A 24308-nucleotide genomic window follows, 5' to 3' on the forward strand; every position below is an offset into this window, starting at 1 on the left:
CCCCTTCGCCGCCCGCCCCGCCGGGCTCTTTAGGCCGCACTTCCCGACTGCTCCGGGACCATAATAAACAATGGGCAGGAAATGGGGACTCGGGGAGCCGGGATCTGCCCCTCCGCAGGCTCCGCACCAGCCCCAGCGGCGAGGGAGCGAGTGCCCGCCCCGGCTCGCCTGTGCGTTAAAGGCTCCGGTGTGTGTTTGACACCGTTTGCAGCTGATGCTGTTCGCTTTCGGTTGGTGCGTGCACAGAGAGAAGAAAACGCCCCTGAGAGGTCCCCGGCGCTGCTGTGATTGGCTTGATTCTGCGTTTTGCACCGGGTTAAGCCTTTCTCTTGGGAGGGAGTTTTATAGACGGACAAATCCACCGGTTCTGGTGGTCAGGAGAGCGACGGGCGCTGAGAGGATCACGAAGCAGAGGCAGGAGAGCCCTGAGCCCGTTACCAGGGGTTGAGCAGTGTCCCAACAAGTTCCTCCATGTCCCCCAGGGCTGGGACGAGGCTCAGAGCAGCAGCAGGAGGCGGCAGAGGAGCCCCCATAGGGGTGCACAGGAGCAGGCCCAGCCCTGCCTTCCCCTCCCGCTCCCTCACAGGCTTCTGTCATGATAGCACCCGGCCACGTGTGATTTACCTCAGTGCTGGCACCGAGCACAGCGCTGGAAAGCCAGCACCCAAATTCTGGTAAGCGCCGTGCTTCCCCTCCCCGAGAGGGATGGATTCCCAGCAGCGGGAGGGCAGGATCGATGGGAAACCATCCATAGCAGGGAACAGCACAGCTCCCATCTCTGCTGCTCCCTATCTGCGCTGCATCAGCGCACATGGGGTGCCCCCCCAGGCCCTCTCTATTTCCCCAGCATGGGGCTTGTGGCAGCAGCTTCACCTCCAGCAGGGGGGGGGTCAACCTGCTCATGAGCCGAGGAAATCAGGCTGAGACCCACAGCAGCCCAGGGTCACCCTCCAGCAGGCAGAGCAGGTCCCAGAGCCCTCGGCCACAGGGGGCAAGGAAGGGACTCCGCTACCCCAGGATGGCTCCAGCCCCGCCACCAGCAGGGTTCTCTGGGGGCTGCTGCTCTGTCTCTGAGCCACCTCTCCCCGGGGCTGGCAGGGGACAGGGAGAGCTTCCCGGACACGTGGGAAGTCAGGGGATTTCCAGGCTGTGGGAACAAACAGGAACCAGTGGCAGGCAACAGCAGCCAGGTCACCCCAACGCGGGCAGAGCAGCTCCACAGCGTGTGTGAGAGCAAAGCCAGCAGCATCAGAGCCATGAAACCCCCATCTCGGACCCCATTTCCCTGGGGCTGGCATCAGGACAGCAGCATCAGGGCTCTGAGCACTTGGGAAATGCCTGTCTCCTGGTGCACAACAGGAAGGATTGCACTGGTGTTCCCTCTAAGATGCTGCCTTCTCCTTGTGCTCTCTCCGTGCTCAAGGAGAGCACCCAATTCCCTATCAGCAGCCACCCCACTGCCTGCTCTCCCGTCTGCACTCACCCACCACCTGCACAGCCCGGGGATGCTCCTGAAGAAGCCCCCATAGCCCCTCCCCTCCCTTATTAAGAGGTGGCAATTAGAGCAGAGGCTTTATCTGCACCTCTGGCGAGCAGGAGCAGGAGCAGGAGCAGGAGCAGGAGCAGGAGCAGGAGCAGGAGCAGGAGCAGGAGCAGGAGCAGGAGCAGGAGCAGGAGCAGGAGCAGGAGCAGGAGCAGGAGCAGGAGCAGGAGCAGGAGCAGGAGCAGGAGCAGGAGCAGGAGCAGAGGAGCAGGAGCAGGAGCAGGAGCAGGAGCAGGAGCAGGAGCAGGAGCAGGAGCAGGAGCAGGAGCAGGAGCAGGAGCAGGAGCAGGAGCAGGAGCAGGAGGAGGGGCAGGAGCAGGAGCAGGAGCAGGAGCAGGAGCAGGAGCAGGAGCAGGAGCAGGACAGGAGCAGGAGCAGGAGCAGGAGCAGGAGCAGGAGCAGGAGCAGGAGCAGGAGCAGGAAGGAGGCAGGAGCAGGAGCAGGAGCAGGAGCAGGAGCAGGAGCAGGAGCAGGAGCAGGAGCAGGAGCAGGAGCAGGAGCAGGAGCAGGAGCAGGAGCAGGAGCAGGAGCAGGAGCAGGAGCAGGAGCAGGAGCAGGAGCAGGAGCAGCCATTGATGTCCCTTCTCTCTTACATGGTGCAGCAGTGTCTGCTGTAGCTGGCACATGGGTCCCATATGGGTTATTATGCGTTCTTGTATATCTGAAGTGTGGCAGCATCCCATAGGCTGTCCCCCCATAGTGAGCATGCACCAGCGCAGACCCTGCACTATGGGGGCTGCTTGGTGGTGGCCCCCAGGGACCATGGGTTTGGTCTCTGAACCATGAATTGGGCTGGGCCAGGGGGGTGAAGGAAGCGGTTGTGGGACCCACTGCAGGTGTTGGTGGTTACAGGAGGTTGGTCAGTGTGTGTGTGTGTCCTGGGCATCTGCTTGTTCCTATCTGTACTGAATAAACAGCTCCAGGGGATCTCAGACACTTAAAACACACGGCTTGGATTCCAGCAATTGCTCTCAGATACAGAGGCCTGGAGGGGACCAGGCCAGTCCTGCCTGGCCCCCAGGGATGCTGCTCACCCCGCAGCGTGCCCATGGCTGTGTGTGGAGCAGGGTGATTCATTACAGGGATGCGATTTAACAGAGCAGAAGCATTTAGTGTTAACCTCTGGAGCGGGGATATTTGAGCAAGGCTGACACGACTGCTGTGGTTAATTAATGCCTGCAAATGAATGAAGCCTTCTGAGAGCAGCTCTCGTCGAGGGGATTAAAAGCCCAAAGAAGCAATGCCGTGCTGGGGTCTGAGTGGAGAAAGGGAACCTTCCCCGCGGTGGGGATGTGGTTTAAACCCTCCCTCCTTCCCCACTGCTTGCTGAGCACCACATCCTATAGCCTGGAATACCCCAAGGGATCCCAGCACATCCAACGGGACGAAAAGGAACGGGTGGCTGAGGAGCCCGCACAGCCCAGAGCCGGGCACCGGTGACCCGCAGCAGGAGGTTTAGCCCCGGTCAAGGTCCCCCCGTTGCTGCCTCCGGTAAGAGCCCCGTTCCGGAAGGCGGAGCAGATAAAAGCGGCTCGGTCCCCACCGCGGGGATGCTCCTGCCGGCACCGTAGGGATGCCCAGGTAAAACCAGACCCGTCCCGGTGCTTTCATGTCCTTATCCTGGGGCTCACAGGGAGCGCGGACCCCACACGAGCAACGGCGGCTCCAGAGCCCTGGAGCTCCCCCTGGGCCCCTTCCTTTGCTCCCGGGGAGCCCCAGCCCCGGTTCCGCGGGGAGGAGCCGCCTTTGGCCCGGCCCCGGGTCTCCCCCGGTCCCCCCCTCACTTCCGTCCGTGTCCCCCAAGATGGCCGCGCGGAACGCGGAAGAGGTGCGAGGAGGAGGCGGCCGCCGGGCAGGAGCCTGAGGCCGAGCCCGGGCCCCCCCGGACGCAGGTAAGGGCCGGGCCGGGCTGCGGAGGCCTCGGAGGCCTCGGTTCCCCCCCTTCAGCGCCGGGGCTTGAGGGGGAGCGCGGCTCCCGGTCCGGTGCCGGCGAGGAGAGGCGAGGCCGCCCTCAGTGAACGCGGGGTCCCTCACGCGTTGTCTCTGACGGGGGAAGCCGGGGATGGCCTCGGGAGCGGGGTTGTGCCGGCAGCGGGGCCGGTTTCTCTGGTTCCTCTGGTGCCGAGCAAGGACCGGACTCTTGCGGCTCTGCTTGGCCGAGGCCGCGGTCCCGGTCCCGGTTCAGCCGCTTCTAAACGGGAGCGGTGAAGCCGCCCTCAGCCACGCACCGCGGGCCAGCGCCTGGCTGCCAAGTTGTGCCTGTGGTGGTGGAGCTCTCATGGCTCAATAACGAGCCTCCGGAAGGCAGAGGCACCGGTTCCTCGTGTAGTTAACCCCCCTAACACAAGATGTACGAGAAGTAACCGTAACCATCGGCAGGAGAGCCGTGACTACGGTGACAGTGAGATGGGCTTCGGAAGGGTGAGTTCTGCAGGTTCCATGCTGGGATCCAGACGCCTGGAAGGGTTTTTCCCGTTGATGCGTTGTTAGTGCTGCAGATTGGGGTGCCTGGAGGATGCTGGTGCCTTGCACAGATCCCCTCCGTGTCACCTGAAGCGCCCATTGTGGGTCCATCAGCACTGCTTCCTCCCAGGTTCTACCTTTCCCAGAGCCTTCCATCCCCATCCTTGAGCAGGCTTCTCCTGGAGCAGCGTTGAAACACCCCCAGTGGCACCAGTTGTGTTTTGTCACATGCCAGCCATGGGACCAGCCTGCATCTGCTCGCTGAGGCGCTTCCAGCGCCTCCACCAGGGGTTTTGATCCCGCTGGGATGCACAGGGACAGGAATTTGTTGTTGTTTTGGATTCAAGCAGTGAGCACATGGTGTGGTTGAGGGTGTTTCCTGCCTGAATGGGGCCTTTTCAATGGGTAAGTTGTAGAACCCTGAAACGGAGGGGCTGTGACAAGGCTGCTGACACAGGTTTAAAGCTTTCTGACTGGTGGCACTAATAAAGAGCTGACTGTGTAGTCGCTGAATGTTGCCCTGTGACGTTCAGGCGAGAGGCTGGATCTCTCAGGAAAGCCCTTTAGGCTTAATTACAAGTTTTATATTCACCAAAAATGCCTTTTTTAAGCTTGAAACTTAAAACTCTTTGGTGTTTTTTGTTGCATAGTCAAGGCCTGTAGCTGTGTAGCTATGAAAGAGGTGAATATTTGCTTCTCCCACAGAGAAAGCGTGCCTGAAGGCTGGTCAATGTGTGTTTGTGTGCTCATGATCCCAGGGAAGCAGATGTGTGAAGCGGGGACCTGACATCTCTGCCCAGGGATGCAGGAGAGACCATGAACACTCGTGAGCTCAGTGCTGCAGGTAGCATCAGCAATTGGCTTTAATTGTGCAGCCTTGAAAGAGAAGTTCCCATGGAGGATTTCAGCCAGCTTCTATGAGTGGACAGATTGAACCTTTCTGGTGTTGCTAAAGCTGCTGCACCACTGAATTGCCTAAGATTAATCCCTGGAAATGTAGGGAATGGCACACTGGGGTGCATGCCAGCAGCAAGACTCCGGATTAAGCTTGTTCCCTCTATGGGACAGTTACTCTTTCTTGTCAAGAGGACTTTGCCCTCCCAAAAGTTGTCTTTGGTTGTAATTCATTCTTCCCTGTATGGTCTGAGCTTCACATGAGGAGGAGCAAGTGCTGCTTGAAGGGTAAAGCTCTTCCTTCTCTAGCAACACCACTGTCTGTAAGCAAACTTACACCACCGTGTGTCTTGCATAGACCTGGCAAGAAGCTCTGCAGCGCTCTCAGTCCTTCCCTCTGCTTACAGAGGGACTGATTCCAGCAGTGATCTGTCAGATGCACACTGATGCTGTCCTCTGTGACTCCTGTAGCTTGGTTGAGCACCAGGGTTTCCTCCCAAGGCGGAGCCGTGCCCTCACTGCTCGCTCTGTGCCATGATCCCAATGCGTGTTCTTCCTTGCCAAAAGCATCCAGGGGATCAAGGTGGCTTAAAGGGCTCGTGTTAGGATGCCCTGGAGTGATTCTGTTTCCATCACAGATAATAAGTAGCTTATAGATTGCTGTTATCCTTTGTGTTTGTAACTGGGCTGAGCCGTGCTCCTCCTGTGCCAAGCATTAGGGTTTTTCCCTCCCCTCTGTAACTCCTAATGTTATTTGGAAGTTGCCTACATCAGGCCCACTTTTTGCCATGTTTTCTAATATGCAGGGATGGAGTCTCCTTCCTTTCTGCACTTCAACTGAGGTAAAAGCATGCAGTCAGTTAAGTGTCTTCTAAGACAGCTCTTGTAAGGAGCTAACTTTGGCTTTCAAATAGAAGTACACCAGTCTTTTGCTTAAGAATAGCAGCGAGGGACTGTTCATCCACAGGGATGTTCTGTTTCTGCCTTAACTTCTACCTTTGTCAGTGAAATTCCTTTTCCAGTGGTGTTTCAGATTCACCAACAAGCAGAGCTGTACCTGGGTTTGCTCTGCAAAGAACTGGCTTTGCCTGATGGAAAAGAGCTCAGCTGCAAACAGTGAAGAGAACAAAAAGCAAGGTATCTCCATTCCTGTTCTGACTTCTCTGCAGGCAAAAGATCTGACACTTCTGGTCGTGTTGGACTTCTGTACTCGGATACTGGCCTCTGCCAGTCCCTGTTCTAAGGATGCTGGAGCCTTGTGGTAGCTCTGCAAGGGGGCTGTGATTGCAGCAGGAGGGTAGATCCCAGCTTCTCGACCTTGGTTTTCCTGTTTCTTGGAGTGAGTCACTGCTGGGCTTGGCTTTGAAGCTTTCTCTTCTCATTCCTCAAGGCAAAACACGTTGTTTGGTCTAAACTGTCCAAAAATACGGCAAGGAGAAACATGAAAGAGGAACTTGGTGCTCGAAATGTAAAATGGCTTTTGAGAGTTCCGCAGGAGGAGGTTCCCATTTCCTTGGGCAGTTGCATATTGGTTGTGCTGTAAAGAATTCCTCCCAGGAGCAGCTCACCCATGGCAGAGCCTGAATGGATGGATGGATGGATGGATGGATGGATAGAGCCAGGTCAGGGCGTGAGGCTTGGGGCTCCCATTCTGATCCATGGATGCGTGTGTGGGGGGGGAATTAACCTGCAACAGGAGAAGGAACTAGATCAGATTTCCGAGGTCTCCTTATCGTCATGGAGCACGTGGTAGTTCCCGATGAGCAGGTTTAGCTCCTGCTCTGTGCATACCTGTGGTTTCCTGCCTGTCTCCCTTTAACAAAGGCTGACCCGCAGCAGGAGGAAGTGCTTGCACTGTGCCATGGGCTGGTTTCACCTCTTCACTTGCAGGTAGCCATGGACTTCCAGCTGATTGCAGAGCAGTTCATTGGCTTTCCACCTGAACCTGGCTGCTGCAGTGCTGCTCTTATGGAACTCTAGAGCTGTTAAAGAGGTTTTGTGCTCCATAACCTCTGGGCATGATGAATTCCACAGGAACTGCAGGCTGAAGCTGCCCCTTACTGCCAGGGCTCAATAGCAAACCTTGAAGCAAACTTACTAATACTGAAACTGCTCCTACACCTTAATCAGAAGACATCACTGTTCAAACTGCTCACGGGGCTTTATCAGGCTGTGCAGGGAGCCACCTTCATTGTGAAACATGGAGTGATTCCAGTGGTTTTGTCAGGCTCCTGCAATCGTTCCTTGAGTGCCAGTGCTCCGAGTCCGGAGATCACTTTGCTGGTCCTCAGGGATGCCTCATGACTTGGCAGTTCTATTTTGAAGCTTAATCCACTCAGGAAGCTTTGGACATTCCTTGTCAGTGTTTGGTACCTCCCAGCACTCCCAACTGTTTCCTGTGCTCTCGGGATGTGACGTGCACGGGGGTTTGTGTTGGTTTGCTGTCAGTGATTATTACAGTGTTCTTCACTGCTGCCCTTGGAGATTCCAGTGCTCCCAGGTCACATTCCTTGCTGGTAGCACCTTAATACACTAAAAAACCATTACAAAGTCCTGGTGGGCCACTTGCATTCCCCTGCAGTAGCGATTAGCTCCAGCTGGGGAGCTCTGCTTTGCTGTGATAGTGGGACCTGTTGTTTTGTTGGGGTGTATTTGGGACAAGAGGTGAAGTGCTTCAGAGCAGTTTGCTCTGAGGATGCTCTTGCAAACCCCGGGCCTTTGTGTTTATCAGGTTTTGTTGCTCCAGCAACAGGATGGGGTGTGGAAATGGGATTTTTGTGGTTTTCCATGATGGAGGATGAGAAGATGAGCATGTACCTGTCCTTGTGATGGGTATTGTCCTGTGCTTGGGATCAGGTCATCTGGAGCAAGCTGCTCTTATCAAGTGTGAGCCTACAGTGAGAGTTGCTCCACACTCCCTCATCCCAGAGCCTGATGTAGCTGCTGGCTCCCTGCACGCTGAATCAAAGATGGTTTTACAGAGCTGAAGCCTTTTTTAGGTGGAGCATTTTGGGTTTGATGACATTTACTGTGTGCTCGGCTACCACATCCCTGGTACTGCTCTTGGATTGGAAGATGCGCCTTCAGCATCCTCAGCATCAGGGCAGCAGATGGGAAGGAAAAGGATGGAGAGTGAAATCTTGATGCCTCTTGTTCTTGATGCTTGGGTGTAATTTGGAACCCCTCAGCTAGATCTGCCCCCATGGTGGAGTATTCCAGCCTTCTCATTTCCTGTTTGTACTTCACACTGTTGTGGTTCCTTGTGAATGCTGGTGGGGCCCGGCTGTGGGTGTTGGAACTCACAAGGACCTTGTACAGGCAACCGGTTCCTGGCAGCTCGTGGTGGTGATCAGCTGTGCTGTGGTGCTTGTGCATTAAGGGGTGTGTGCATCAGAGAACCTGAAGGAGAAAGCAGCAAAGCCTGGAGAGGAGAGCAGAGCATCCCCAGGATGCTGGGTGGGCATCACCCTGACACACAGCTTGTTTCACTTCTCGCTGGTGAAGCTTTTTACTGCATCTCTTCACAAGGGGCTCGAGGTCAAGGTGTGCATCTGTGCATCCCTCTTTGCGAGTTCTGTTGCAGTAAATCATGTGGCTTGGGAGGAAGAAGTCCTCCAACATTTTAGTGTCTTCATTTACTGTCTTCAGAGCATGGAGCTGCTTGGCAGGTGGGATGAGAACTCTGAGCTGCTGGATGGAATCAGGAGGTAGGAGATGGAGCAGGTTTTGCTTGGACAACAGGACCTGAGCATCAACACTTCATTGAAGTGTGAGTGGGGCCAGAATCGTGCTGTGAGCTGACTGCAGCCAAGCAAGGCTGCGATGAAGCAGCTTCTAATGAGGCTTCAAGACTACAAGCGGTTGACAGGCTGCGTTTGGGAACCCTGGTGCTAACACTTAGCCAATAAATCGGGAGGCCTGAGGCCAGCGTGACAGTGTTAGTTGGGATGCTGGGGTGCTGGCTAAGTGGTTTGAGCTATTTTTTGCTCCTGGGCTTATGGACTATAAAGGCTGAGTGTGGATTTTATGGTGTAGTAAAAAGAAACATTTCTGCTTGTAAAGAATGAGACTGCAGTAAATGTCTGGTGAACTCAAGCCAATGAAAAGGGTCTAGGTGGTCCCAGGCCTTTGTGAGGATTATTTATTCTGTTAGGAATTAAGATGGTCTCAGGCTTTTGTGGTGTAGTGATCTATTCAGTGTTCCTTCTGCTGTTGTATAGACCTTGTTCTCCGCAGGTGATGTTCTGCTGTGCTTTCCTAGCAAAGAAGCTGGCACCTAAAGGCACCTCCATCACTTGGCCTCCCTTTATAGTTGTCTTCCTGCACTCTGTTGGGCAGTGGGAGGAGGCAGAGCCTGACTGAGCACACAGGGCGGTGAGCCCCACTGCTCCTGGGGCAGCTCTAACCCAGCTCACATCAGGTGAGCACATCCCACTGCAGCACATGGGGAATGCTGCTTCAGCCCGCAGGGTGACGGCCTCTGGATGTGGCTTGTGAAGGCAGTTGTACACTGCAAGGTGAGAGGAGCAGGGGCAGCGGAGGTGCTGGGCTCTGCTCTTCCACCAGGATCTCCCTGGAACTCAAGGGATTTGCCTGGTAATTCCTCAGCATGGGATCAGGATCGGTGTCAGCCTCTCACCCGGGGCTGTTGCTGCTCCCCTATGGCTCGGAGCATGGCCCCTGCCACCGGAGGGAGAGCGAAAGAAAGAGTCACTTGAATTTCGCTTTCCATTACCACTGCAGCAGTCATTTCATCCATGGAAAGGTCACCTCTTTAAAGGGGCTCTGACTCAGAAATGACTTTTCAGAAACACCGCTTGCAGCAAATAGCAGCATCGAAATGATCAAAGCTGCTGTGGTTTGGAGCTCAGCTTCAGTTTGCCTGCTCGATGGGATGGACTGAGCAGTTTCATGTGCTCTGGGCTGCAGATGGGGCCATGAGAGGCAGAGCAGGGGCAAAGAAAGGTCCAAGGGAAAGGTAAAGGCATCCCGGATGCTTTCCTCTTGCTGCTCTGGTTGCGTAGGTTGCTTTTAGCATCTCCTTTCTAATCCATTAAATCCAATTGGCAATCTGTGTCCATTTGAGTTATGAGAATGTAGTGAAATGATTGAAGAGTTAGAGCTTAGGTTGGGGGTTTTGCCTGAGAACTTGCACTGGGGCAGCATCTGCCAGGACAATGCTCTCTGGCTTTAGCAAACACGGTTCTGAAGTCCCATCCGCTGTGAAACCAGGGAGACACCAAGGTGCAGCGGGATGGGAGCTGACCCGGAGGAGATTCCCTCATGGTCCCTGCAGTGATGTTTCCTGAGCCCCAGTGATCTGGGGGAGGTGCTGGCCAGGAGCTTGCACAGAATCTTTGTGTGTGAGACCAGACCATTCCTCACAGTGAGAGCCACGTGTGTGTGTGTGTATTTGTGTGTGTGTGTGTGTTACAGAGCCCACGGTGCTGGCAGCCCCAGGAAGAGGAGAGGTGTGTTTGAGTTCAGGTCTGGCTCAATTCCAGGTGTGGTGATATTTGAGAACTCCCTTTCCCAGGAAAAAACCCTCTTTTCTAAAGGGGCAGCAGTATTTCACAGGCTGGTGCCTGTTTACTGGTCTCTTGGCTCTGTTTGCTCTTAGAACTGTTGGGATTTTCCTCCCCCTTCCCCTTTTCATAACACTTAGATGTGCGTTTCTTTTCCACCTTAGGACATGGTGCAGGGTGAAGAGCACAGATAAAGAACCTCCCACCATTCCACAGCCTGTTCCACCTGCCCGGAGGACTTCATGCAGCAGGACGCAGGCTGATGCCCTCAGCACCCCCTGCCATGGATGGGGGGAAGAACTACCCACTGCACGAGCACCAGCAGCTGGGGCACAGGCTCCTCAGCACCCCCGGCCTCCCCCCGCAGCTCCCCATGGAGGTGAGGCCCCACGTAGGGGGGACACAGGCATTTTTGGGGTGTCAGCATCAGGGGCATGTAAGGAGGGGATTCTGCCCCTCTGCTCTCGTGAGACCCCACTAACAGCACTGTGTGCAGTGATGGTGTCTTCAGTGTAAGAAGGAGATGGAGATGTTGGAGCAGGTCCAGAGGAGGCCAAGAGGATGCTCAGGGGCTGGAGCAGCTCCCATATGGAGCCAGGCTGAGAACATTGGGGCTGTTCAGCCTGGAGAGGAGAAGCTGTGTGGGGACCTCAGAGCAGCTTCCAGTGTCTGAAGGGGGCTACAAGGATGCTGGGGATGGACTCTTCATTATGGACTGTAGTGATAGGACAAAGGGTGATGGGTTCAAACTGAATCAGAGGAAACTCGGGTTAGATCTTAGGCAGAAGTTCTTTACTGTAAGGGCAATGAGGCACTGGAATGGGTTGCCCAGGGAGGTTGTGAATGCTCCATCCCTGGCAGTGTTCAAGGCCAGGTTGGACAGAGCCTTGGGTGCTGTGGTTTAGTGCGAGGTGTCCCTGCCTATGGCAGGGGGTTGGAACTGGATGATCTCAAGGTCCTTTCCAACCCAAACCATTCTCTGATTCTGTGACCCTGGGTGTGCTATGGGAGCTGTTTACCAGCCTGTCTGGGCAGCTCTCCAGGGGCATGGGGTATCAGTTGGGCCTGCTGGAGGGCTGAGGTGACGGCTTTCTGCTGCCTTCCACGTGGGAGGAGAAAGACAAGGCTGTGATTAAAACAATGCCTCTCTAAATGCTGGTAGGTGCCAGGCTCCTTGGGAAGGGCCTGAAGACTTAGGCAGAATTACAAACTTTGTCTCTACCCCAGCTCATCTCTGTAACTTGCTAAATCTATTGCTGGGTGCAGCTGTGCCTCTCTGGGGGTGGCAGAGATCAATAGGGCTGTATTAGTCCTGATCCAGCTGCTAAAACAAGATGTACCCCTGATGTCTTTGTCCTTAACAGGGCAAGAAGCAAACCTCTGTCCCAAAATAGCATACATGTTCCTGCAGTTTTCTGTTTATAACTCTTGAGTTTGTCCTATAGGAATAGAGAGGTTAAAACAAGAGGCCTGTTTCATGTTGCTTCAAGCACGAGGTATCACTGCTTTGGACACAAGAAAGGACAGATAAAAACTGATCAGTAGCTGAGTAACAAGATACTGTGTTCCTTCCGTGATTGTATTGGTATGTGCAGAGCTAAAAGCTTCCCGGTAACGTTGGAGGCTGCTTAGGGAGGTGGGAAGACACAAAGAGGATGTTTGGGTGTTTCTGTGCCCATTTCCAGTTAATGGGTTGGTCTCATTCTGCAGAGGCTGAGGTGGAGGGGCTGGGGAGGGCATTGACCCTATGGCCCTTCTGGGGCCAGCAGTAGAAAGAGGGTTCAGAAGCTGAAAGCTTGGTGTGTAGCACTTGGTTTCTCTACTGGGAGAGATGAAGAACCCCCCCCTGCTTCTGGAAGGCACCAAGGGATGGAAGTGAGGAGCCTGGTGCAGGAATCGTGGTACCCCTCTGCTGCCCTGACCATTCTGTTTTCTCCTTTCAGACCTCCATGCTGGCCACCGAGTCGTTGAGTAGCTGCTACCCTGCCTCTTTCCCAGCCTCATCCTTCCCCAGTGAAAACCAGTGAGTGCTGCTCTTTGTGTCGTTCTGCTCTTGCACACCCCGTGATTCAACTGTTTCTTTGCTGCTTTCCTTGTTTACTCTGTTTCACTAACTGATGGGGAAATAATTGCATCACCCACTGATCTTGTGGGCATTTCATAAACTGCTACATCTTGGAAAAAGCAGCAAACAGCCCTTTTTTTTAACAACAACAACAAAATATGAACCCTTTGTTTTCTGGTGAACTTGGAGGCTGCTCTAAGGGAGGGACAGCCTTGGCTTAGCTTGAGTTTGTGACACTGATGGAGGTCTTAAAAACACCCTGTTAGCTCATTCCAGCTGAGCAGATCCATCTTGAGCTGTATAGAGATGATGCAGGCAGGAAGATGTTACTGGTACCAAGGGACAGGCTTAGGGCTGAGGTGAAGCTGAGATCTTTTGCTGTGTAGGTGAGTGGAAGCTGACCACCTACATCAAAAACACACACACAACCCCAACCACACAATGCAGCAGTCATGAGAGCCGTGACTTCTTCCTCTGGTTGTAACTGATGTTCTTCACTGATAACCTCATCCCACAAGGTGTGAGGTGATGATTATGGGCCATGTGAGAAGTTGGGCTTGACTTCTGCCTAGTACACAGTGCAGTGCTGCAAAGTGCAGTTGTGGTGGGTTTCATAACCTGTGCCTTGTCACAGTGGCCCTATCTGATGGGAAGGACACCAGCCAAGTGTGTTCTAGATTCAGTGCAAAAGCTTTTCTAGATTCTGTGCCCAAAACAGCATTTTTGGGAGGTCTTTGTGTAACAATAATCATTATTCTTTCTTCTCCCCCTTTATAATGAACCTCCATCCTGGCTCATGAAGGCAGGATGTGACAGGAGGTGTTTGGGACAGCATGAAGCATCCTTGTGCCACCATTGAGTGACTTGGGTTGGAGCTCTCTTGGGGCTAGGAGGTGTTGGTTTGAAGGCTGATCCATGGCTGCTTTGCTCCCTCTGTGAATACAGGGAGTGGCACAGATATACAGGATGTGTTTTTATTTAGGTCAGAGGTGGGAGGGAGGAAAACTAAAAGAAACAGAACTCGATATCCCAAGCTAATAACTGGCTTCCAGGTGCTTGAGGGTTTAGTTTACCTTCCTTCCTAAAGGGATTTTAGCGTCTCTGTGCAAAAGCAGAGACCCATCCTCGTGAGTGCCCATGTTCCTGCTGGCTTCTCCTTTCAGAGGGATGGGATGTGGTTTGTCTCTGTTAGCTCTGCTTGTGCCTGCTCCTCTGCCTGCATTGCAAGCTGGCAAGGATGGGGCGGATGGAACAGGGCAGCTCCTGACATGAGATAGCCCAAAAGCTGTCCCATAGGTGCTGAGCACAGCTCTGCCTCACCAGTTCCTCCCCAGAGTGAGAACTGGAGAGGAGTTCTCAGCTAAGTTCAGCATCTCTGCTCTGAGCTGCCTCTGATTGGAAGAGGTTGTACTTTTTGAGCGTGATTCCTGTAAATTACACTTGGTGAATCCTCAGGAGAGCTCTAACACGGTTTCTGGTTTGCTGTATTGAACCACAGGATTGGAGTGTGTTTGTCTCTTGTGTTGGGTTTGTGCTTTGACCATTTGTTCTGGTTTTGCCCCTCGCTTTCCTCCTCCTCAGCACTGCTGGAAATGCGATAGCCTTGATCCTGCAAAGACATGCCCGTGCTCCACAAGGACGTCAGCTTGTTGACTTTGCTGGAGTTACATTTGGAAATGAGGCTTATTGTAGTTATTGTTTGCTAGAGAATGATTTAGGCAGGGCTGCACCTCTGGCTTCCTGTTTTGCATATCCTGGTAATGGTCAAAATCACCTTTCAGGTGAAATTTTCCATCTCTCCCGTTCACAGAACAATAAAAGTCTGTCCTTTTGTGTTGGAAAATCGCAGCTGAAACTTCTTTAGGGGGGGTTTAGGGTTAGGGCGTTACAGGTGGGAGTCCTGAAAGTGATGGAAAGCGTGAAAAATGGGATTTTAAAGGGAGCTGTCATTACAGTGCAGTGTGGAAACCAGGGAAGAGGAGATGGCGTTGGGGTTAGTGCACGTTTCTCTTAAATCCTTGGAATTTGGAAGTCTCTGTGTTTGGACATGGCTTATTCTCATAGCAACAGCTTTGTCCTGAAGCAGGTTTTTCCTGTTTCTATCCAGTAGCTAATTTCCATGCTAGTGAATTTCTTTAGAAGGTACCAAAGCTCCCCTCTGCTTCACATTTAACCTGGGGAATGTCAAGTGTCTTAAACCTTGCTGAGGGAACAGATGAGGTTTGGGTCCCCTGCAGGGAAGGCAGTTATCCCTGAAGAGCTGGGCTTCCTCACAGCATTCCTTGCTTCAGGGTCAGTCTGCTTGTGCTGGTGGAGCTGGTGTCACGCATCCCCCAAAAGGTAATCCTCCAAACCTCAGTTTCCAGAGCACACAACCCCCTTTTCTTGCCCTTTTTGTGCCCTTTTCCACTTCTCCACGTATGTATGGAGTGCTGCTTGAAAAGGGAAGTGGCCTTTGAGAACTTGGTCTGTTGGTGGGGGAGAAGGCTGGTGCTGACATAGCCTGTGACCCCCCCAGCTCATCTCCGATCTTCTGGCCTGAGATGTGGTGTCTGTGGCTCGGAACGGAGACAACCAGAGCTACAACAGAGCAGAGAGCACGGCCAAAATGCCCACAGGAGGTCCCCAGTGCAGTTGCAACGTGGCCCCAGAACACTGGGTGTGGGGATGAGCAGCAAGTCTGAAGCCACCCTGCCACAGGATGGAGATGAAGCTCCTGGAGGGATGCGTGTTGCATTGCTCACCTCCAAGATGTGGATCCCTGTAAGAGCCTGTCCACAGTGTGCCCCTCCAGGTCCTGCTGTTGGATGTCCTGGGTTTCAGGAAAACTGAAGGGAATGACCAGTTTCTGTACAAAGAAAAGACACTCTAGTGTGAGCTTTGCAATTTAATTCAGTCTCTTTAAGTTCTTACCCAAAGAGAGGTAAAGCACAGCACCAAAGGCACTAAAAGGACTTTAGGAAACGTGCCCTTTCCTAGGAGGATCTCAAAGCAGTGCACTGAGTTATCAGCTCTTTCTTCAGGCTGCAAGGAGAAAACACATCCCAACCTCACCGATTCCAAACCCGAGATGAAGGGGAGCAAAATAACAGAGCAGAGCTGGTCCTTCTGCAGGCAGGGAGGCTGGGGCTGGCTTGGGCTCCTTCCCGTTACCTCAACTGGCTCCTGGCCAGAGCACGAGGTGATGCTGAAATCAGAGGCAGCGTTTGCTCTTCCGGTAAAAGTAGTTCTCCCCTTCCTTGGATAGCTCCTCAGCGTTGGGTGAGCTCCATCCTCCTGCAGGAGACATGGTGGGACCGCAGCGTTTGCACCAAACCTTCCCCTGGGTGTGAATGCCTTGATTTCAGCACGGGTTTTCATTTGGCTGAATGGATGAGGAGGAGCTGTGGGTCAGTGCTGGGCTGTTAAATCCAGCGCTGCCTGTGCCAGACTGCAGTGGGTGAAACTGTGGCAGCGCTGAAAAGGAGGGAAAAAGGAAAAGGGAGGAGGGAAGAAGGAGCTGTTCTGTGTTGAGGGCATTATCTAACAGTGAAAAAAGAGCAGGAAGAATGTGTTTGGTGGGGTGGGAGAACAGTGTTTGCACATAGACCCCTGTTAACTGTGGTGTGGCCATGAGCCAGCCACACACCGTGCTTCACCTGCCCCATGGCAGCGTGTCCATGTCCAGCTCTGCTCCAGGGATCATTTCCTCTTCAATCTTGGCTCCCCAGCTCCGTGCTGTGGGCTCTGTGCTCTGGCATTCCCGAGTGGGAAGCGTCTCGGTGGCTCCAGCCTGCAGCCGTGTTGGGTGGCGATTGCCCAAGCGCTGCGAGGGCACGGCGCTGACGGGAAAGATTACAAAGCACATTCCGTGCTCCTGCAGGAAGGGAAAGAGCTGGTGACTGCGAGAGCAAAGCCAGACAACGGGCCCACGGGCCAGAGGCTGCTGCTGGGACCAGGAAGGGAATCGTCTGCTTCTCTGAAGCTCTGCCCCTCTCTGCTGGGAAGCAGCCAGGGCTGGGGCACGTGCCCCGTCCATCAGGGAGCATCGGGAAGACCTTTGCTTTACTCACTCCTCAGCTCGCACACATCTGGCTTTGTATAGGGGTACAGTTTCTGTGGTGCTCTATGGGGCTGTGTGTCCATAACCCCTCCACTTCTATCTCTTGAGAGCAGCAAACCTCCATCGGGGCTTGGAGGGGGGGTGTTCCTCTCCGCTCTTTCGCTTTTATGGCCCAAACTGGTGTTGGGGTGTGATGTGTCTGCAGCACTCAATGTTTCTCCTCGTGTAGTGGCTTCAATTCTGCTTTGTTGTCAGGCTGAGATATTATTTAGTCCTGCAGATCGTTCTTATCTATTCAGTTACTACGGGTCATCCCATAGCTGCAGCTTCACCAGTGATGATGGAGTCTGAAGCAACCTGAGAGATACTCGGGACTGCCAGGAAATAACTGCTTTTCCCATTTCCTTCCAGGCAATATTTTAATTCCCATCACGATTTTTATATGAATTCCATCAGCAGACCTCAGTTCTTGGATACAAACTATGCATCTGTGGACCCCACGGACTTCTTACCAAAAAATGGTGACTTTCCTCAGGTAAGTGCAGAGCTGATGGCTCTGGGGGAGGACGATGCTTTGTGGTGATGCCTTTGGGTTTCAGTATTGCCACATCGAGGGGAAAGGATAGGACAAGGAGGTGATGGTTTTAAACAGAAACAAGCAAAGGTCAGGTTGGATGTAAGGAAGTTCTTTACTGTGAGGGTGGTGAGGCTCCTCTCTGCCCAGAGGAGTGGTGAGTGCTCCATCCCTGGCAGTGTTCAAGGCCAGGTTGGACTGAGTCCTTGGGGACATGGTCTAGTGTGAGGTGTTCCCTGCCCATGGTAGGGGTTGGAATTGGATGATTGGTCCTTTCCAACCTAACCAGTCTGGGATTCTATGCACCTGATAGGAGTTGTGTGCAGCTGGGACAGATGCTCTGACAACAGCAGTTCAGAAGCTGTTGGCGCACTCTATCCCACTGTCTGTGTCACCAGCAAAGCTGTTGAACGGGATCGGTCCCAACACTGATCCCTGAGGAACACCACTCCTTCCTGGTGTCCAGCTGGACATGGAGCCATTGACCACAACTCTTTGCATGCAGCCATCCAGCCAGTTCGTTATCCACCAAGTGGTGCCTCCATCAAATTGATGTCTCTCCAGTTTAGAGAGTAGCTGAGTGGTCCATCAGCTCCCTTCCCCTGCTGTGTCACGGGACTTCATCACAGCCAGCTTGGAAGAGCAGATCTGGGGAGATTCTTTATGGAAAGGAGATTCTTTGTGTGAGCTGGGTGACAAAAGAGCAGGAGGGCTCTGAGGAAAACCAGGCATAACTGACCTCCAGTAGCTGCCAGAAGAAGAAATCATTCTTGTGCCACTCTCCTGGAGCTTTTCCATCCCTTGCTTCAGCATTGTTTTCCACTTTACTGATTTCTTGCTGTCCCAGATGCCAGAGTGTTAAATATTAACCATCTGCCTGGAAAGCCAAAACGTGCCACTTGGAAGCTGTGGGCACACTCGGGTGGTGACATCTTTCTAGGTGACAGTGTAGGAAAGTACCTGTCTTTTTACCCTTGCCTAGCACGGTGGGAGGAGTGGCAGGGCCTGGCAGACTTTGTGCTGTTACGACCACACCAAACAGAGGAATGCCACCAAAGAGAGGAGGTGGGGAGGTTGCTGCATGGTTTGGGAAGAGAGTCTTGATTAAACCTGGGGTCACTGGGCGGGCGAGTACATTGGGTGCTTATGTGAGAACTTGTGCTGCTTTCGTACACCAGCACCAACTATTCCCTTTGCAAGATCCCCAAATCCCACTGGGGTAGTTGGGCAGCACAGGGATCTGGCAGCCCTGTGTGGATCAACACAGCCTGCCCGTGCTGGGTTCTGCCTGCTTCCTGGGGGGGTCAGGGGAAGGTGCTGGAGGTGTCACCTCTGATCTAGAGTGATGCTTCATGATCCTGTGTGCAATCAGAGAGTGAGCCCTGAGCTCTGCAATCCCAAAGCCTCCCTGCAGCAGGGCTCCAGTTTGTGCCCTTCAAGAGCTTCTTAAGGATTACCAAAGAAGGGTTTTAAAGGTCTGAAGAGCAAATGCCTGATGATTCTGAGCTGTTTGTGTAGTGAGCACTTTGCTGCTGGTGGTCAGAGGGTTGCTGGTGCACGCTGGGCTTGGAGGGTGGGAAAGGTACTGTGTTTCCTCAACACTGGCATTGCTCCCCCATCTTCAATCTGTTTCATCCCCGAGGCTTTCAGCTGGACCCTCAGCTCAGTGTAAAGCCTTTGCTGGCCTGAGGATGCCATGAGTGGGAATGACTTCCCAGTTGAATCATTCCCTGCAGCCGTTCAGGTCTGGTGAAGGGCGATTGTATCACAGCAGCATCGCTGCATGTTGGACAAGGTGCTTCGATTACATGCTTAGAGCAGCCTAATGTGAACTTAAGAACTTGTTTCCTCCACAGTACTCTTGGTTCTGGATTGCTCTGGGGTGATTCAGCCTTGCTGGCCTATTGGCATTCTTTATATAAACAAGTGGCTTAAACTGAGGTTTAGAAAACAGCTCCATGAGGCCGTGATGGGGTCTGAGAGTGTTTCTTGGGAGCTGTTGTCTTCAGGCAAAGTCTCACCCCCATCTGTTGCCATCTCCTTATGGAAGAAATCTCCTGACTGCACACGTGTCTGTAGCAATCAGCCCTGAGGACAAGTACATTTAGGTTTCCATTGCCTTCTGCTGCTCATTCCTCCAGTCTCAGTGCTGGTGAGCTGGAACCAGTGCGGCGAGCCTGTTGCAAAGGGCTTTTTGTCCTATCAGCACTGCTGCTGTCCTGTGTCACTGGTGGTGAGAGCTTCATTGCCACAGCCAGACATGAAACACTTTGGCCTCTGTTGTGTGTCTGTCCCCAGGTCCTTATCATGACAGCAGAGCAGCCTGTTCGGGAAAAGCATCCCTGTCCCATCAGTCCTTGCTGCTCTTGGCCACCACAGCTTTTTCTTTCAACTTCACTGTTCTGCCCTGTTGATAATCACTTAAAGCACAGGACTCCCTGTTTCCTTGGAGCCTTTCCTTACCTAAACCCAGCCTGCCTGTTTCTGATCATCTGTGTTTGCTTTTGCCTAACTTAGCTTGCTCCCTGTGCTCCAGAGCTGGGCTTTTCTGGATGCCTGAAGCCTCCTCTGCTGACTCCGCTTGCCCAGCTCCCACTGGAACATAACCCTGAGGTGGGCTCCTGCTGAGTGTGGAAGGTGCAGACTCGCCTGTGAGGGCTTGGCACAAGCTCCCCCCTTTCCTGCCCAGGGAAGCAGCTCAATGTATGAGCACTTGGGGTACCCCTCTTAAAACCCAAGTGATGCTTGGGCTGCAGAAGGTCAGTCCCGACTGATTTTGCCTTTGGGAGAAGGAGGAATTGGCCGCTTGTGGGTAAAGTCATTTGTAGTGATGCTATAAAGATGCAATTACAGCCTTGTTTGATCTGCTTGTGGGGGGCTCTTGACCACTCCTGTTAATCATAAACCAGCCCTCTTCCCCCTCCCAGCCCCCTGCAATCTCCTGTTCATGTCTCTTGTTAAAGGGGGAGGAGGAAATTAACCTCCTCTTTAAAAAGTATTCATTTCTCAGAGTGCTTCAGTGCCCAGAGCTGGGGTGATTTAAGACAAATCAATGCAGCAGTTATTCAATTCTATGAAAGACTTGGTTCTGTCTGAAACGAAGAGTTTCCTGGAATAAGAAACATCCTGGAACTTCCCATTGCTGTCCTGGAGTTACGTCCGCAGGGAATAGAGGAATTAAAATCAGTTTGGAGGCAGTTAACTGGCTCTGGTGCCTTTGAGGCATTTTCTGTTCAAGTTCCTTTACGTGCTCTTTGGTTTTGCACTCCAGGGCTGGGATTTGGGCTGGTTTAATCACACTTGATTTGGGTGAGGTCTTGGGGTGTTAAAAGGAAGCCCTGGCTGCAGCCACTCTGCTCACATTGTGTTGCTGTTGACACCCGTGGGCTTGTGTGTGCCTCTGGGGTACCCATGGCCCCAGGGATGGGGTACAAGGGTCTGGAGGGCTCCGTTTGCTCCCCATTGCAGACTTCAAACAGTGATGCCCACCTCCAGGCAGGAGAGAAGGGAAGGGCAACGATGGGGAATGGCTTCTGGAGCTCTTGGCAAGAATCATTCCCTGCCTCCTCCCTTCATCAAGCTGACAGAAGCAGGAAAAGTGCTGCTCTGAAACCCAGAGCGCTCTGAAAAATGCTGGTAATAGGATTTAACAGCAGGCCACTGGGAGATGCTGTAAAACAGCTGCTTTAATTCAAAGCAGAATCCGCCTGAGTCAGGCCGGTTGGGTGACTTTCCCCATCACCAGTCCTGCTGGTGGTCACTGCATGTCCTGGTCCGTGATGTACCTAAACCACCAGTGGTCCTCTTACAGCAGCACCACAGGAACTGCTGCATCCCATGGGAATGCTGCCTCCAGGTGTGCTTCTTTCCCTGCCTCCTGGATTTGGTACTCCACGAGCTGCAGCATCCCCCTGCCATGTGCTGCAGTCAGGGTCGCTGCAAGGGTTTACTCAGCCTCAGCTTGTGAGAGCCCCTTGGTGAGCAGAGCCAAGCTGGGTGTCATGGAGCAGGAGAAGGGCACAGCCTGGCCAGGATGTGCTCTCCCATCATTCATCCCTCTGGGAAAACCCAGCCCTGTCAGGACAAGCTGCAGTGTTCAGATAACCGGTGCTTGCCCACCCTTTAGCTGCTTTTGGAGTGACTTTCCCAAGGCACACCAATGGGATCTGATGCTGTCAGTGTGGTCAGGAAGTGTCCCGTAGGGATGTGGCAGAGGATGCTATGGAGCTTCCCCAACAGTTATCCAACTCCTTGTACCTCCCTGGGTTTGACAGTAAGTCCAATTAAAGCGAATGCTGGACTAATTCTGCATCCCTGTCTATCAGCACGTGTGTTCATGGAGTGATTGTGGGGAGCAGGAATGCTGGGACAGGGTGTTAGAATTCCAGATGGTGGTTTCTCAGTGGGTTATCTTCTGTGGTCTTGCAAAATCAGCGTAGCAGCCCCAGTTATCTGTAAGGACATCTTGCTTCCTCTTGGCAGTCCTGTCCTGCTGCCTACCTTTTGCCCCCTTTGTGCACCAGCAGAAGAGGAAATAACCCACCTGATTCCTTAAGGATTGCATAAATAGCCCTTGGTTAGTCCCAGGGAAGAGCTGGTGGTTTGATCCAGGGCACAGAACAAAACCAGCAGGTCACTGAGCAAGGTGTTTCAGGGATGTATTTGGTCTCTGAGGTTCATGTGTATCGTTAAAGCACCGGTCCCAAGCTCCAGGGCACTACCAGCTAATGCAATGCAATCAAATTCAGATCAAGGCAGCACTAAAACCCCCAGCAGTGCCTTCCCCCACCCCAAACCAGCTGCCCACAGACACCAAGTGCTTCGTTTCCACTGTGCTTTCTGCAGCTGCACTCATGGAACGGCCGCTCGCAGCATTCCCAGGAGGAAGCATCTCTCTCCTGCAGGCCTGGTAGGGGCTCTGCCATCCCTCCAGTGCTTTGGTTTATGAGAAGTGCCTTGGAATGTGGGATTTTCCATCATTTCTCGGCACGAGGCCCTGGGAGCACTTGCATCAGCAATGGCAGCTCAGCCCCGAGCTGCCTTTCCCTTGAAGCCAGGCCATGGCTGTGTGCAAGGACTCGGACAGGAGTGGATTGATCCACAGCCAGGGCTCTTCTCCGTGTCCCCCAGCATCTGCTGGGCTGGGGCTCTGCTGGTTTCCTGGCCAGGATGGGTCCCCCTCCCTGCCCTGCTCTGGTAGCACAGGGAGCATTGCCAAAGCTGTGCTTCCAGACAGGGTCCAGCTCCGGTCCCAGCTGGAGCAGGGGAGCCCCTGGGAGCTGGTGGGGATGAAACCCCATCCAGACCCCAGCAGTGCTGCTGGGGAGACACAAACAGGAACCTCATGCTCCCAAAGCAAGCAGGAGCTCTCGCGTGGCTCTGCAGCACAGTGGGTGCTCTGGCAAAGTCACTTCTCCATCAGCCCAAGCTGTGGTTGGAGCAGATTTTCCTTAAGCTTATGGTGACCAGATCCCTCTCAGATGTCCCTTTTTTGTGCCTTTTTCCTCTCCCCGAGCAGAAATGTTGCTTATTTCTGTTACCAAGCCTGTTAAAAGGGAAAGCCTTGGGAAAAAGAGATATTCCTGGATGCTGAGGGATAACAGTGGTCTCAAAAAGAAGGAAGAAAATAGCTGCTCCTTCTAACTACAGTATTTGGGGTGGGGTAGATCATGGAGACAAAAGCAGCACATGGGGTTGGGGGATAGAACCCACCTTGTGAACACTTCATGCTCTTGATTCCTTACCCCAGGCTCGGGGGCATGGGAAGGGGGGGGGTCAGGGTGTTCCATGGGGAGCCGGATTCCTGCCTGGATCGCGCTGCGGTGGAGCTGAGCTTTGTTTACAGTGTCTCTGTGGTTGCATTACACCACATACAGTAATTCTCCTCGCATTGCCAGTAATTTCCCTGACTTACCAAGCAGGCATCATTTCCTGAAAGTCAGCCCTGTGCTTAGAGGAAGTACGAGCACTCTCCTTCGTGACTAACCAACCGCTGCATGCAAATCTCCCGGGCGCAGGGGCCGCTCCATGGCTCTCCTCTGCTCCTCCGTTTGCACTCCTCGCTGCTCCTGCATGGGAACTCGTAGAAAGCCTTGAGGAGCTCCATCCCCTGGCTGCTGCCGCGGTCATGAGGGAGGACCTTGCTCCATTCTCTGCTGCAAAGTGTCGCCTTGCTGCGCCCTCCACGTCCTGCTCTGCTGCCAGCACACTGAATGCTGCTTTAAAATGTCCCAGATGCAGTTCTGGCTGAAGTTCCCATCTCTCTATAAGGTAACACCTGAGGTTTGGCTTTATTCTCTTCCTCGGCGTTCCTCGTGGGATTCGGTCCCGAGGGAAGCGGCTCTGGCTGCTCCCCAGGGATTCTCATGGTGGCAGCAGAGGTTTGGGGGTGACAGAGCAGAGCCCAATAGATGGGTGCTCTGCTGGAAGGTGCCTTCCTCAGAGCCTGTTCCTGTTGGGTGGAACTTGGTGAGACACAGGGGAGAGGTGACCACTGTGGTGATGGAGCAGTAGTTGCTTGGGGGAGTTTCAGTCCAGATGCTGGGTTCAGGGCAGTGATGGAGCGCTTGCCAGGCTGAGCATGGACCCCTCTGGGCTGTGAGTTATTACCCTGTGTTTAGAAAGACTGGGGGGGGTTGGCACCTAAGAGGTTTTCTTTAGGGATCAGCTGCTCCCAGCTGGAAATTCTTGATTCTGTCTTGCCTGAAACATCATTTGTTGAAGCTGGGATTTTTGGGACACCAAATCTCTCTTGTCTGGCAGTGCAGTTTGTTCATGGATGTATGAGTGCAGTTCATGGATGTATGGGTGCAGTTTGCTCGTGGATGTATGAGTGTAGTTTGTTCATGGATGTATGAGTGCAGCTTGTTCATGGATGTGTGAGTGCAGTTTGTTCATGGATGTATGAGTGCAGTTCATGGATGTATGAGTGCAGTTTGCTCATGGATGTATGAGTGCAGCTTGTTCATGGATGTGTGAGTGCAGCTTGTTCATGGATGTATGAGTGCAGCTTGTTCATGGATGTGTGAGTGCAGCTTGTTCATGGATGTGTGAGTGCAGCTTGTTCATGGATGTATGAGTGCAGTTTGCTCGTGGATGTATGAGTGCAGCTTGTTCATGGATGTGTGAGTGCAGCTTGTTCATGGATGTGTGAGTGCAGCTTGTTCATGGATGTATGAGTGCAGTTCATGGATGTATGAGTG

General features: G+C 53.3%; 1 protein-coding gene across 2 annotated transcripts in view; it reads left to right on the top strand.

Moving 5' to 3' along the window:
* Positions 1-3267: 3267 nt before the first annotated feature.
* Positions 3268-24308, top strand: part of SBNO2 (strawberry notch homolog 2) — a 46352-nt gene continuing 25311 nt past the window's right edge. Inside the window, exons 1-4 of one of the 2 annotated variants that reach the window (XM_061352334.1) lie at positions 3268-3435; positions 10590-10804; positions 12369-12448; positions 16944-17067. In XM_061352334.1, coding sequence (XP_061208318.1) covers positions 10688-10804; positions 12369-12448; positions 16944-17067 — 321 coding nt within the window. In that variant the 5' untranslated portion in view covers positions 3268-3435; positions 10590-10687. Of the gene's footprint in view, positions 3436-10589; positions 10805-12368; positions 12449-16943; positions 17068-23219; positions 23377-24308 lie in introns of those variants that run through there. The other variant, XM_061352417.1, reaches the window with a different exon arrangement.

Source organism: Neopsephotus bourkii, unplaced genomic scaffold, assembly GCF_033783945.1.
Source record: "Neopsephotus bourkii isolate Nb327-2 ecotype Australia unplaced genomic scaffold, CSIRO-AGI_Nbou_v1 NB_2, whole genome shotgun sequence".
NCBI lineage: Eukaryota > Metazoa > Chordata > Aves > Psittaciformes > Psittacidae > Neopsephotus > Neopsephotus bourkii.